This window comes from Bufo gargarizans, chromosome 6 (assembly GCF_014858855.1).
Source record: "Bufo gargarizans isolate SCDJY-AF-19 chromosome 6, ASM1485885v1, whole genome shotgun sequence".
Lineage (NCBI taxonomy): Eukaryota > Metazoa > Chordata > Amphibia > Anura > Bufonidae > Bufo > Bufo gargarizans.
Genome location: NC_058085.1, coordinates 276,726,835 through 276,742,493, shown reverse-complemented (window position 1 = coordinate 276,742,493; position 15,659 = coordinate 276,726,835). Strand labels below are relative to the sequence as shown.

Here is a 15,659-nt window from a genome sequence, read left to right as displayed (position 1 = left end):
CGGGGGAAGGTATCTGGCCTAGAAGCTAGGGTGAGGAAAAGGTCACCACCTAATGAATCCGAACCCTAGCCCTGGCTGCTAACCGAATGAACCGATCTCAGTGGTAGGACCATTCCTTCACTGGAACCTAAAGCCTAACTTACCCTGTAAAGCCCTGAGGTAGTGATAGGGCCCAAAGACGACCCGTTCCTTAAGTAGAAGGAACAGGGGTCTTGACTCAGACCAGATACCAGAGGGCAGGGGAAACAACACAAAACAAATACAAAGGAATGAGACACTTAACTCCTGAAGTAGAAGAAAGAGCAGGAACACCAGAGGAGACAACACACACCAACTCTCCCACTTGCAAAGGAAGCTATACACCGCAAGGAGTGAAGGGAGTAGCCAGACAAATAGTAATGACCACTATGCTGCACCTGACTAGAGGTGTGGTCATTACCATCAACAACAAAGTGAAATTAAAAGGAGGCTGTAAGATGACATTACGTGCAGACAGCCTCTCTGACCTTCTAACACCTAGCCTGGGAGTAACTGACAGCTGATCACACCCATCAGACTCATGAAGCGATCATTATCTGATGGGGTAACCTATGTACAGACTCATCCTAAAAGCTGCTGCCGGAGAAACAGGTCCTTCTAAAAAAATTAGCATATTGTGATAAAATTAATTATTTTCTGCAATGTACTGATAAACATTAGACTTTCATATATTTTAGATTCATTACACACCAACTGAAGTAGTTCAAGCCTTAAATTGTTTTAATATTGATGATTTTGGCATACAGCTCATGAAAACCCCAAATTCCTATCTAAAAAAATTAGCATATCACGTAAAGGTTCTCTAAACGAGCTATTAACCTAATCATCTGAATCAACTAATTAACTCTAAACACCTGCAAAAGATTCCTGAGGCTTTTAAAAACTCCCAGCCTGGTTCATTGCTCAAAACCGCAATCATGGGTAAGACTGCCGACCTGACTGCTGTCCAGAAGGCCATCATTGACACCCTCAAGCAAGAGGGTAAGACACAGAAAGAAATTTCTGAACGAATAGGCTGTTCCCAGAGTGCTGTATCAAGGCACCTCAGTGGGAAGTCTGTGGGAAGGAAAAAGTGTGGCAGAAAACGCTGCACAACGAGAAGAGCTGACCGGACCCTGAGGAAGATTGTGGAGAAGGACCGATTCCAGACCTTGGGGGACCTGCGGAAGCAGTGGACTGAGTCTGGAGTAGAAACATCCAGAGCCACCGTGTACAGGCGTGTGCAGGAAATGGGCTACAGGTGCCGCATTCCCCAGGTCAAGCCACTTTTGAACCAGAAACAGCGGCAGAAGGGCCTGACCTGGGCTACAGAGAAGCAGCACTGGACTGTTGCATGTCATTCGGAAATCAAGGTGCCAGAGTCTGGAGGAAGATTGGGGAGAGGGAAATGCCAAAATGCCAGAAGTCCAGTGTCAAGTACCCACAGTCAGTGATGGTCTGGGGTGCCATGTCAGCTGCTGGTGTTGGTCCACTGTGTTTTATCAAGGGCAGGGTCAATGCAGCTAGCTATCAGGAGAATTTGGAGCACTTCATGCTTCCATCTGCTGAAAAGCTTTATGGAGATGAAGATTTCATTTTTCAGCACGACCTGGCACCTGCTCACAGTGCCAAAACCACTGGTAAATGGTTTACTGACCATGGTATTACTGTGCTCAATTGGCCTGCCAACTCTCCTGACCTGAACCCCATAGAGAATCTGTGGGATATTGGGAAGAGAAAGTTGAGAGACGCAAGACCCAACACTCTGGATGAGCTTAAGGCCGCTATCGAAGCATCCTGGGCCTCCATAACACCTCAGCAGTGCCACAGGCTGATTGCCTCCATGCCACGCCGCATTGAAGCAGTCATTTCTGCAAAAGGATTCCCGACCAAGTATTGAGTGCATAACTGAACATAATTATTTGAAGGTTGACTTTTTTTGTATTAAAAACACTTTTCTTTTATTGGTCGGATGAAATATGCTAATTTTTTGAGATAGGAAATTTGGGTTTTCATGAGCTGTATGCCAAAATCATCAATATTAAAACAATAAAAGGCTTGAACTACTTCAGTTGTGTGTAATGAATCTAAAATATATGAAAGTCTAATGTTTATCAGTACATTACAGAAAATAATAAACTTTATCACAATATGCTAATTTTTTGAGAAGGACCTGTATCATATGGAAAAGCTCTATCGGTGGCCATATTGTTTACATACGGTATTTGTTCCCAACATCAATAGAGATATGGCCCCCTGCCGGTCAGACACTACACTAAGGTGACACTGGAGAGCCAGTACTAATACACGTGCACAAGGGAGATTATATATATATATATATATATATATATATATATATATATATATATATTTGTGGCCGCGGCCACGGTCAGTGAGGTGACAGGAGGGGGTCCTAACGGTGGCTGGTGTGTGCCTGGAGCCACGGGACGTGGGCCTGCCTAAAAGAGGGCCAACCCTAGGGAGAGTAGAAGAAAGGGGTGGGAACAAGGGGGGGAAACACGGAGGAGCGAACGCGGCAATGAGGGTTGTGAGCAGGGGGTTTAAGAAGGGGACCTGGCCCCTCCCACAATTACAGGCTGCATGCAGCCTTAACTATTTGTGGCCGCGGCCACGGTCAGTGAGGTGACAGGAGGGGGTCCTAACGGTGGCTGGTGTGTGCCTGGAGCCACGGGACGTGGGCCTGCCTAAAAGAGGGCCAAAAGACACAGGGTAGGGAAGGTGCTGTTTAATGCGTGAGAAACAGATTACAAAACCAAGGAACGGAATACCTGGCGGGTTTCAGTCAGCGGATCCGGAATGTACCGGGAAAAGCAGGCAGATCTCCACCTACCCATGTGGCGAATGACGTGCGGAGGTGTCCCGTGCTTGGAGGCTGCGGAGGCCGCCCCGATGCGGAAGGAATGACCCGATATGGTTTTGGGGTCCACCCCTAACCCAGCGACCAGGGAACGGATGTATGAGACAAACTGTGGCGTGGATAGGGGTTTCCCTTGGCACGGGAGCAACGGAGCCTCTGGATTCGGAGATGGCGTGGCATCAAGGAGACCTTGGAGTACCACCACTGGGCACCAGGCGTTTTCGGACTTGAAGAAGCGGATCTGTATGGGAGGACCGGTTTGCGACGTCTTGGTGGATGGAAGACTTAACACCAGATGGTCCTGATTCCAGGACAGCTGTTTTCTCTTCAGGAAGGTCGACTTCTGGGAAGAGACTGAGAATTCTCCTGGGCGCAGGAATCCGTAGAAGCTCAGGTACATCGCGGCCTTGATGACCAGGCTAACGGAAGGGCCAAAAGGGTTGCCATCTAGGGATGCGGAAAGTTGCCTGAAAAGTTCGCCGGAGACCGGCCGACGGGAAGGACTTGAATCCTTGCTGCTTTTTTCAATACCCCTGAGAGTGGCCTTGACGGCTTGGGAAGCGAAAGCTGTGCGAACTTCGGGATTCTGTATAACCAAGAAATGTTGAGCTCCGGCCAGATACAAACGGATGGTGCTGGGTGCCAGCTTGAGATTGACATGGCAATGGGCCATGAAAGCCATGATGTATGACACGAAGGCTGTATCTTGCTGAGGATGATCTTTGGAAAATTTTTGGAACAGGTTCCAACCTGTGTTATAATTCTGGGCCGTGTTGACCGAGAGGGACCGGTGCATGAGGTCCTGGGCGGTAGCCAGCAGGGACCTCAATCCAACATCAGGTCGTAGAAACCGGGAATCCGGGCCCCGGTCTGGTCTGCTTCGGGACACACCTGAAAGAAGGTTTGAAAGTTGAACCTGGACAAGGCATCGGCCGCCGTGTTGCTGGCACCTGGGATATGGGCACAAGTGAAATGGAAATTATTGACCATGACCAGCCAGACTAGTTTGCGCAACAAGGACATGACCCTGGCAGATTTGGCTCGGCCTTTGGAAATTATATCCACCAGGTCCTGACTGTCGGTGATGAACATTACGCTGGCATTGGCCCAGAGGTGACCCCAGACAGATGCGGCTGCCACGATGGGGTAACATTCCAGAAACGGGGATGACCTGAGGGACTGCGGGTCAGCACTGACCTGAGGAGGCCATGGCCCAGCCAACCACCGGGATCCGCAGATGGCCGCGAAAACCCTGGGATGCCGCGGCATCAGAGAACACCCTGGCGGATGACTGGGACCATGGGGACACAAACAGGCTGACCCCGTTCCAGGTGGAGAGAAAGCTGTCCCACATGCGCAAATCTGCCATGGCAGCTCTGTCCAGGTGGATGATGCTGCTGGGTTCGGAGGCCGTCGGAAGGAGTGAGAGCAGGCGGGAGATGAAGGCCCTGCCCTGGGGCATCACCCTCAAGGCAAAGTTCAGCCGGCCCAGGATGGACTGGAGCTCGACCTTGGTTACCTGGGACGAGGTGATGGCCCCTGCCACGACTTCCCGGATCTGGGACAGCTTTGCCTCTGGAAGCCTGGCCTCCATTCGGTCGGAGTCCAGGACAATGCCCAGGAAGGTGATGGACGTAACTGGCCCCGAGGTTTTCCCCTGCGAGATGGGGATGCAAAGGCCGGAAAAAAGCTCCAGGAGGGAGCGCAGCCCGGCTGGCTGACATAGCGGAGGTTCTATAAGGAGGAAGTCGTCCAGGTAGTGGATGACCGCTGGGGTGCTGCCGTGGTAGAGCAGGATCCAATGTAAGGCCTGCGCCAACTGGTCAAATAACCACGGGCTGCTTTTGGAGCGAAAGGTCAACCGGTTGGCAAAGTAGAACCTGCCCTCCCACTGGATACCATAAAACTGCCATAGGTGTGGGGCGATGGGCAGCAGTTTAAAAGCGTCCGCTATGTCAGCTTTGGACAGCCAGGCGCCTTTCCCAGCGCCGAGGATGAGGGCGATGGCCTCGTCAATGGAGGCATATGACATGGTAAACTCCTCAGAAGGAATCAGCGAGTTGATGCTGGGGATGACAGAACCATGGGGGGCGGAGAGGTCGTAAATTAGACGTTTTTTATTTGAGTCCTTTTTGGACACAATGCCTATGGGGCTGATCCGCCAGCGAGAGAAGGGAACTTGGCTGAAAGGGCCCAGGAGGAACCCCTTCTCTACCTCCGAGTTCAGGAGTTCCTGAACAGCGGCAGGATCTACTCTGGCCGACTGCAGATTTTCGCACTCCCAGTTGGAATGGGGGAGCGCCACCAACCCTGTGTCGAAGCCAAAGCAGAGGCCCGTGACCAGGAAATCCGCAAAACCCGGCACCGGATGCTCCCGTAACAGGAGGGCCAGGAGGTCGATGTTCCAGTCATAGGCGCTTGGATGCCTTCTTGGGACATGTGGACCTGGGATGAGCCCTGAAGCAGATGGAGCAGATGTGCAGGGCCCTGCACCCGCTGAACAGACATGACCCGAAATTGAAATTGTTGCACACTTGACTGTTGCCAAGTTACACGATGGGTCTGCCCAGTTTATCGGTGGAGGAGGGGCTGCGGGATACCCCGGAGGGGCCTGGGATGACCCTGTCTGGCTGGGCCGTAGCAGTTTGGGGACACCACTCGGTGGCATGGAATATCGACTGACACGTCGAACATGCGTGGGCCCAGAGACCGGCGAAGTGCCGGCAGAACAATTCCATGTCCAGGGTGGCCCAACTGACAGAAAACTGAAACTGGGTCAGCGCGGCGGCGGCCTTGGCTGAAAAGGAGCGATGATAGTCATAAAAAGCCGTGCCGCCGTACTTGTGCCCCAGATCAGTGACCCTGTATAGGTATGTGTCCAGCTCCTCCCGGCGAGCTGGGTAGGCGGAGCAGATCACATCCCTATACAGGCTGAAGGCCAAGACAAACTCAGGCACCGTGAGTTTGCGATTGAGGCGGCCATCTTTGGCCCGAAGGACCACCGAGATCTCCCCGCAGTCAAAGGTCTTATTATCAGCCGCATCGTGGGACGCGATCAGGATGGACGCGAGATTCACGTCTTTGCCCGCCAAGATGTCCTTCCTGATGTTGTCCGGCACGAAGTGTGCCGGAGCCACCACGGGAGCGGCAGGGGTCGTACCTGGAGCTGGTAGCTGATACAGAGGGGGATCGCTGAGAGGGACCACCGCCTGGGATGGAGCCGGTGCCCTGGCCTCCAAGTCCACCACCCTGGACCTGATGTCAGCCACGGACGAGACCAGTGAATCCATTGAGGCCTGCAATTGTACCAAGGACTGCTGGATGGACGGGGTCGGATCTTCTCTCTCAGGAGGACCGGATTCCGTCATCAACAGCCTGTACAGCTCCGCCTTTCTGGCTGAGGCTGGGTGCCTGATGCCCCTTCTGCTCAACTCTGCCACCAGCCTCGGTACGGTCCATCTTCGGAGGGACTAGGGCCCGCCTTGGCCAGAGACCGAAGTACCCGGGAAGGACAACGCGTCGTCCATATCTGAGACCTGAGACATGGTTCCGCCGCTGGTCGAGACCTGGAATTAGAGACAACAATATGGCAGCTGGAACGGACATGGGGATCGTGTACCGTGGCTGCTGCGGACATGGGTGAATGTATGGATGACGTACCTGAAAGCTGGGATTCGACACCCTTGCCTTACCGTCTAAGGATCAACGAGAACGACCCGGCTGGCCCTGAGGACTGGAAAAGTTAGGAGCGACGTGAGAAAATAACGGAGTGGACCCGGAAAACAATGCAGATGCGGACGGACCCGCCACTGTGCTAGCTCAAGGATGGACACAGCGGGGTGAGGAAGAACACAGAACGAAGAACAGAGGAATATTGGGCGAGCCCGGAGACGGAGTTGAAGACTGCGGAGAGGAGGAGGCCTGAAGGTAGCGGGGTGGGTGGTGAGGAGTGACCTGAAGGTTTCAGGATGGGAACGCCAGCAGGGTTGCCTGGGTGCCGCCAGGTACGTGGAACTGGAAGATACCTGACGTGTTGGTTGCGACCGACACGGGGGCTGTGTGCAGTAGGCAGAAGCAACCAAGACGAGACCCTGGTGCTGTTGGCGACGGAGGAGACCCTTGGGCCCCGGGGTACCTGGCCAGAGAAGACCCCTGAACGTTTCAGGGTAGATGGACAGAGAAGACACCTGCACGCTGCAGGAACCTGGACAGAGAAGACACCTGAACGCCTCAGGCTAGGGTGGACAGAGAAGACACCTGAACGCTTCAGGGTACCTGGACAGAGAAGACGCCTGAACGCTTCAGGGTACCTGGACGGAGAAGACACCTGAACGTTACAGGCTAGGGTGGACAGAGAAGACACCTGAACGCTTAAGGGTATCTGGACAGAGAGACGCCTGGACGTCTCAGGCTGAGATGGACAGAGAAGACCCCTGAACGCTTCAGGGTACCTGGACAGGGAGGACACCTGAACGTACCAGGTTGAGTAGGAGATGCTGAACGGAGGAACTGCCGCATTAACTTACCAGAAAAACCCTCGAACTAACGAAATCCCGCGAGTGGTTGGTAGCAACCTTCTGCAACCTGTGAGAAAGATAAATACCTTTTTTTTTTTTTTTTTGTGAGACCGTAATACCCCCGCCCAATACCTAAACCTGATGTCAGATTGCTGCGACAAGACACGGCGGGGACCACGCACGCTACTGGCACCTAGAAAAGAAATAAAAATGTGAGGATGGGGGCGGCGATGACCGGGGGTCCCGTGAGGCCCGGCTGGAAGGTCGTGGGATGAAGGGATGGAGCGAGGCCGGCTGGGGCGTGGAAGGCCTGGGGGGCCATGGGCCGGACCCGGGAGGCGTGGCGGTGTGTGGGAGCCGCTTGCCTGGCAGGTACAGGAGGCACGGATGGGTGGACGCCAGCCAGGGACGGGCGGACTGGCGGAGCAGTGGCCCGTGGAGAAGTGCCGGCCTGCACGCCGCCCCCCGCATGGCACATGACCCTGTGCGCACATGCAACCTGCATAGGGATGCCTGGTGCAGTGCTGCGGCTCTGTACTGCCCAGGACACTATTGCCTGGAGGGCCGGCCGGACAGGGGGGATGGTGGGTGGCCCAGGAGGGACCCTGACCCCGATTGGTAATGTATTGGTCGGAGCGGGGGAGGCGTGGGCGGCTGGCGTGCCGCCCGGCTGTGTGAGGGAGCCATGGCAGCGGTCGGGGCTCCTCCTCTGCTCCCCCCCCCCAGCTCCCAGCACGGCAGCCGGCCGCTGCGATCGGGACCCGTCCGCGGCAGGCCCGACCTCTCGCGAGAGTACGGGCGGCCGGAGCCCGCGGGGATCGGGGCGGTGAGCGAGACTGCGGCGCCGACGAGACCCCGAGACGGCGAGCCTGAGGAGGAGGGGGAGCGGGATGACCGGGGACACGCGGTGTGAGGCGGGCGGCACAACTTACCTGACGGCGATACCTACCGGAAGTGACGTGAGTCACCAAAACACACGGAGGAGCGAACGCGGCAATGAGGGTTGTGAGCAGGGGGTTTAAGAAGGGGACCTGGCCCCTCCCACAATTACAGGCTGCATGCAGCCTTAACTATATATATACACACTGAACAAAAATATAAACGCAACACTTTTGGTTTTGCTCCCATTTTGCATGAGCTGAACTCAAAGATCTGAAACACTTTCTACATACACAAAAGACCCATTACTCTGAAATATGGTTCACAAATCTGTCTAAATCTGTGTTAGTGAGCACTTCTCCTTTGCCAAGATAACCCATCCCACCTCACAGGTGTGGCATATCAAGGTGCTGATTAGACAGCATGAATATTGCGCAGGTGTGCCTTAGACTGCCCACAATAAAAGTCCACTCTGAAATGTGCAGTTTGATCACACAGCACAATGCCACAGATGTCACAACGTTTGAGGGAGCATGCAATTGGCATGATGACTGCAGGAATGTCTACCAGAGCTGTTGCCCGTGCAATGAATGTTAGTTTCTCTACCATAAGCCATCTCCAAAGGTGTTTCAGAAAATTTGGCACTACATCCAACCGACCTCACAACCGTAGACCACGTGTAACCACCCCAGCCCATGACCTCCACATCCAGCCCAGGACCTCCACATCCAGCATGTTCACCTCAATGATCTTCTGAGACCAGCCACCCGGACAGCTGCAACAATCGGTTTGCCGATGGCGTCTGGCACGTTGGAGAGGCGTTCTGTTCACGGATGAATCCCGGTTTTCACTGTTCAGGGCAGATGTGGTGTTGTGTGGGTGAGCGGTTTGCTGATATCAACGTTGTGGATCGAGTGGCCCATGGTGGCGGTGGGGTCAAGGTATGGGCAGGCGTATGTTATGGACAACGAACACAGGTGCATTTTATTGATGGCATTTTGAATGCACAGAGATACCGTGACAAGATCCTGAGGCCCATTGTTGTGCCATTCATCCACGACCATCACCTCCTGTTGCAGCATGATAATGCACGGCCCCATATTGCAAGGATCTGTACACAATTCCTGGAAGCTAAAAACATCCCAGTTCTTGCATGGCCAGCAGACTCATGTCAGCTATTGAGCATATTTGGGATGCTCTGGATCGGCGTATACGACAGCGTGTTCCAGTTCCTGCCAATATTCTGCAACTTCGCACAGTTATTGAAGAGGAGCGGACCAACATTCCACAGGCCACAATCAACAACCTGATCAACTCTATGCGATGGAGATGTGCTGCACTGCATGAGGCAAATGGTGGCCACACCAGATACTGTCTGGTTTTCTGACACCCCCCCGTAAGGCAAAACTGTGCACATTTCAGAGTTGTCTTTTATTGTGGGCAGTCTAAGGCACACCTGTGCAATATTCATGCTGTCTAATCAGACAGTATAGTGTCTATAGCTACTATGTGTATACAGACAGTATAGTGTATATAGCTACTATGTGTATACAGACAGTATAGAGTATATAGCTACTATGTGTATACAGACAGTATAGTGCCTATAGCTACTATGTGTATACAGACAGTATAGTGCCTATAGCTACTATGTGTGTACAGACAGTATAGTGCCTATAGCTACTATGTGTGTACAGACAGTATAGTGTCTATAGCTACTATGTGTGTACAGACAGTATAGTGCATATAGCTACTATGTGTATACAGACAGTATAGTGTCTATAGCTACTATGTGTGTACAGACAGTATAGAGTATATAGCTACTATGTGTATACAGACAGTATAGTGTCTATAGCTACTATGTGTGTACAGACAGTATAGTGTCTATAGCTACTATGTGTGTACAGACAGTATAGAGTATATAGCTACTATGTGTATACAGACAGTATAGAGTATATAGCTACTATGTGTATACAGACAGTATAGAGTATATAGCTACTATGTGTATACAGACAGTAGAGAGTATATAGCTACTATGTGTATACAGACAGTATAGAGTATATAGCTACTATGTGTATACAGACAGTATAGTGTCTATAGCTACTATGTGTGTACAGACAGTATAGTGTCTATAGCTACTATGTGTGTACAGACAGTATAGTGTCTATAGCTACTATGTGTATACAGACAGTATAGAGTATATAGCTACTATGTGTATACAGACAGTATAGAGTATATAGCTACTATGTGTATACAGACAGTATAGTGTCTATAGCTACTATGTGTGTACAGACAGTATAGTGTCTATAGCTACTATGTGTATACAGACAGTATAGTGTCTATAGCTACTATGTGTGTACAGACAGTATAGTGTCTATAGCTACTATGTGTATACAGACAGTATAGAGTATATAGCTACTATGTGTATACAGACAGTATAGAGTATATAGCTACTATGTGTATACAGACAGTATAGTGTCTATAGCTACTATGTGTGTACAGACAGTATAGTGTCTATAGCTACTATGTGTATACAGACAGTATAGTGCCTATAGCTACTATGTGTATACAGACAGTATAGTGTATATAGCTACTATGTGTGTACAGACAGTATAGTGTCTATAGCTACTATGTGTGTACAGACAGTATAGTGTATATAGCTACTATGTGTATACAGACAGTATAGAGTCTATAGCTACTATGTGTATACAGACAGTATATTGTATATAGCTACTATGTGTATACAGACAGTATAGTGCCTATAGCTACTATGTGTGTACAGACAGTATAGTGTCTATAGCTACTATGTGTATACAGACAGTATAGTGTCTATAGCTACTATGTGTGTACAGACAGTATAGTGTCTATAGCTACTATGTGTATACAGACAGTATAGAGTATATAGCTACTATGTGTATACAGACAGTATAGAGTATATAGCTACTATGTGTATACAGACAGTATAGTGTCTATAGCTACTATGTGTGTACAGACAGTATAGTGTCTATAGCTACTATGTGTATACAGACAGTATAGTGCCTATAGCTACTATGTGTGTACAGACAGTATAGAGTATATAGCTACTATGTGTATACAGACAGTATAGTGTATATAGCTACTATGTGTGTACAGACAGTATAGTGTCTATAGCTACTATGTGTGTACAGACAGTATAGTGTATATAGCTACTATGTGTATACAGACAGTATAGTGCCTATAGCTACTATGTGTATACAGACAGTATAGAGTATATAGCTACTATGTGTATACAGACAGTATAGTGTCTATAGCTACTATGTGTGTACAGACAGTATAGTGTCTATAGCTACTATGTGTATACAGACAGTATAGAGTATACAGCTACTATGTGTATACAGACAGTATCGTGTATATAGCTACTATGTGTATACAGACAGTATAGTGTCTATAGCTACAATGTGTGTACAGACAGTATAGTGCCTATAGCTACTATGTGTATACAGACAGTATAGTGCCTATAGCTACTATGTGTATACAGACAGTATAGTGTGTATAGCTATGTGTGTACAGTATAGTGTATATAGCTACTATGTGTATACAGACAGTATAGTGCCTATAGCTACTATGTGTATACAGACAGTATAGTATGTATATAGCTACTATGTGTATACAGACAGTATAGTGTATATTAGGGCTGCAGCTAACGATTATTTGAATAATCGATTAGTTGCCGATTAATTTCTACGATTAATCGATTAATCGGGAAAAACGACAAAATTACAAAACAGAGAGGTTTATATGATCTTACTTGAAAAATTATGTTCAAAGGCCATATTAAAACAAATTGTGGACGACACCATTATGGGGGATCTGTGGACGACACTATTATGGGGGATCTGTGGACGACACTATTATGGGGGATCTGTGGACGACACTATTATGGGGGATCTGTGGACGACACTATTATGGGGGATCTGTGGACGGCGCAGTTATGGAGAGGGGGATCTGTGGACGGCGTAGTTATGGAGAGGGAGATCTGTGGATGGCGTAGTTATGGAGAGGGGGATCTGTGGGCGGCGCAGTTATGGAGGGGGATCTGTGGGCGGCGCAGTTATGGAGAGGGGGATCTGTGGACGGCGCAGTTATGGAGAGGGGGATCTGTGGACGGCGTAGTTATGGAGAGGGGGATCTGTGGACGGCGTAGTTATGGAGAGGGGGATCTGTGGACGGCGTAGTTATGGAGAGGGGGATCTGTGGACGGCGTAGTTATGGAGAGGGGGATCTGTGGACGGCGTAGTTATGGAGAGGGGGATCTGTGGACGGCGTAGTTATGGAGAGGGGGATCTGTGGACGGCGCAGTTATGGAGAGGGGGATCTGTGGACGGCGCAGTTATGGAGAGGGGGATCTGTGGACGGCGTAGTTATGGAGAGGGGGATCTGTGGTTGGCGCAGTTATGGAGAGGGGGATCTGTGGGTGGCGCAGTTATGGAGAGGGGGATCTGTGGGTGGCGCTGTTTTGGAGAGGGGGATCTGTGGGTGGCGCAGTTATGGAGAGGGGGATCTGTGGGTGGCGCAGTTATGGAGAGGGGGATCTGTGGGTGGCGCTGTTTTGGAGAGGGGGATCTGTGGGTGGCGCAGTTATGGAGAGGGGGATATGTGCACTGTTATGGGCATAACAGTGCACAGATCCCTTTCCTCATAACAGTGCACAGGTCCCCCTTCCCATAGCAGTGCCATACACAGACCACCCCCCCTCCTCTCCATAGCAGTGCTATACACAGACCCCCCTCCCCATAGCAGTGCCATAGACAGATCCTCCCCCCTCCCCATAGCAGTGCTATACACAGACCCCCCTTCCCATAGCAGTGCCATAGACAGATCCTCCCCATAACAGCCCCGGCCCCGATGCTTGCATCTTTATTTTACCTTTTTACAATGACGCTCCCGCTCCTGTAACAGCCAGGCAGAGCGGACGGCGGCGTAACGTCACTCAATCACGTGACGCACCTGCTCCGCCCACTTCATGAATGAAGGAGGCGGAGCAGGCGTGTCACGTGAGTGAGTGACGTTACGCCGCCGTCCGCTCTGCCTGGCTGTTACAGGAGCGTCATTGTAAAAAGGTAAAATAAAGATGCAGCGCCCGCCCGAATAGCAACGAATCGGCGATTATTCGATAACTGGATTCGTCGACAACGAATCCAGTTATCGAATATAATCGATTACATCGATTAATCGTTGCAGCCCTAGTGTATATAGCTACTATGTGTATACAGACAGTATAGTATGTATAGCTACTATGTGTATACAGTCAGTATAGTGTATATAGCTACTATGTGTATACAGACAGTATAGTGCCTATAGCTACTATGTGTATACAGACAGTATAGTGTCTATAGCTACTATGTGTATACAGACAGTATAGTATGTATAGCTACTATGTGTATACAGTCAGTATAGTGTATATAGCTACTATGTGTATACAGACAGTATAGTATGTATAGCTACTATGTGTATACAGACAGTATAGTGTATATAGCTTCTATGTGTGTACAGACAGTATAGTGTATATAGCTACTATGTGTATACAGACAGTATAGAGTATATAGCTACTATGTGTATACAGACAGTATATTGTATATAGCTACTATGTGTATACAGACAGTATAGTGCCTATAGCTACTATGTGTATACAGACAGTATAGTATGTATAGCTACTATGTGTATACAGACAGTATAGTATGTATAGCTACTATGTGTATACAGACAGTATAGTGTATATAGCTACTATGTGTGTACAGACAGTATAGTGTATATAGCTACGTGTATACAGACAGTATAGTGCCTATAGCTACTATGTGTGTACAGACAGTATAGTGTATATAGCTACGTGTATACAGACAGTATAGTGCCTATAGCTACTATGTGTGTACAGACAGTATAGTGTATATAGCTACGTGTATACAGACAGTATAGTATGTATAGCTACTATGTGTATACAGACAGTATAGTGTATATAGCTACTATGTGTATACAGACAGTATAGTATGTATAGCTACTATGTGTATACAGTCAGTATAGTGTATATAGCAACTATGTGTATACAGACAGTATAGTGTATATAGCTACTATGTGTGTACAGACAGTATAGTGCCTATAGCTACTATGTGTGTACAGACAGTATAGTGTATATAGCTACGTGTATACAGACAGTATAGTGCCTATAGCTACTATGTGTGTACAGACAGTATAGTGTATATAGCTACTATGTGTATACAGACAGTATAGTGTATATAGCTACGTGTATACAGACAGTATAGTGCCTATAGCTACTATGTGTGTACAGACAGTATAGTGTGTATAGCTACTATGTGTATACAGACAGTATAGTGCCTATAGCTACTATGTGTATACAGACAGTATAGTGTGTATATAGCTACTATGTGTGTACAGACAGTATAGTGCCTATAGCTACTATGTGTGTACAGACAGTATAGTGCCTATAGCTACTATGTGTATACAGACAGTATAGTGTGTATATAGCTACTATGTGTGTACAGACAGTATAGTGTCTATAGCTACTATGTGTATACAGACAGTATAGTGCCTATAGCTACTATGTGTATACAGACAATATAGTGTATATAGCTACTATGTGTGTACAGACAGTATAGTGTATATAGCTACTATGTGTATACTACAGACAGTATAGTGTATATAGCTACTATGTGTATACAGACAGTATATTGTATATAGCTACTATGTGTATACAGATGCTCTGTGATATACCATGCCAGAGTACATACAGTCTATACACAGACTCCATGAATGTATACGGGCACAGTACGGATGCAGGACGGTCCTGCCCGAGCACTCCCCTTCTCCCATGAAGGGCACATTACATCCGTCCACTCCTCATTATAACCCCAGTACCTGTCCTGATAGCTGAGCAGCAGGAGAGCGGACGGGTCCATTTACCTGCAGGCAGGGGGAGACGTCTCCAGGAATGCGAAATTCTGCAGCATTAGGCGGAGCAGCTCACTCTTTCTCCACCCCCGGGTCTCCCCACACAGGCTCTCACCTGCGCTAACATCCGATAGGCTCCCCGGATCACGTGTATGCGCATCCGACATCCACCCACCTGTCCGGCGTTACGCTCTAGAGACCGAGAGGTGCGAGGGTTGGGGCGTGCTCGGCTTAACGACCGCTGACGTGCGCGTCCACGTCGGCTTGATGATATTTAGTTGCAGTGGCAGGGTATTGTCGATAGAGGGCGCGCCAGGATACATAACGACCCTTGTTCTGTGAATAAATAAAATGGATGTCATTGTTGCCTTTAGCAACCAGTCAGATCGCGCAGTATTGAAGATGCTGCGCGGCCATAAGCAATGCAG

The 15,659-nt window shown here is 49.2% G+C and overlaps 1 protein-coding gene across 3 annotated transcripts in view; it reads right to left on the bottom strand.

Moving 5' to 3' along the window:
• The window catches only part of TTPAL (alpha tocopherol transfer protein like), a 35,114-nt gene extending 19,663 nt beyond the window's left edge, over positions 1 to 15,451 (bottom strand). The window contains exon 1 of one of the 3 annotated variants that reach the window (XM_044297577.1): positions 15,347 to 15,451. In XM_044297577.1, coding sequence (XP_044153512.1) covers positions 15,347 to 15,398 — 52 coding nt within the window. In that variant the 5' untranslated portion in view covers positions 15,399 to 15,451. Of the gene's footprint in view, positions 1 to 15,198 lie in introns of all 3 variants that reach the window. The other 2 variants (XM_044297579.1, XM_044297578.1) reach the window with 2 other exon arrangements.
• Between the last annotated feature and the right edge of the window lie 208 nt (positions 15,452 to 15,659).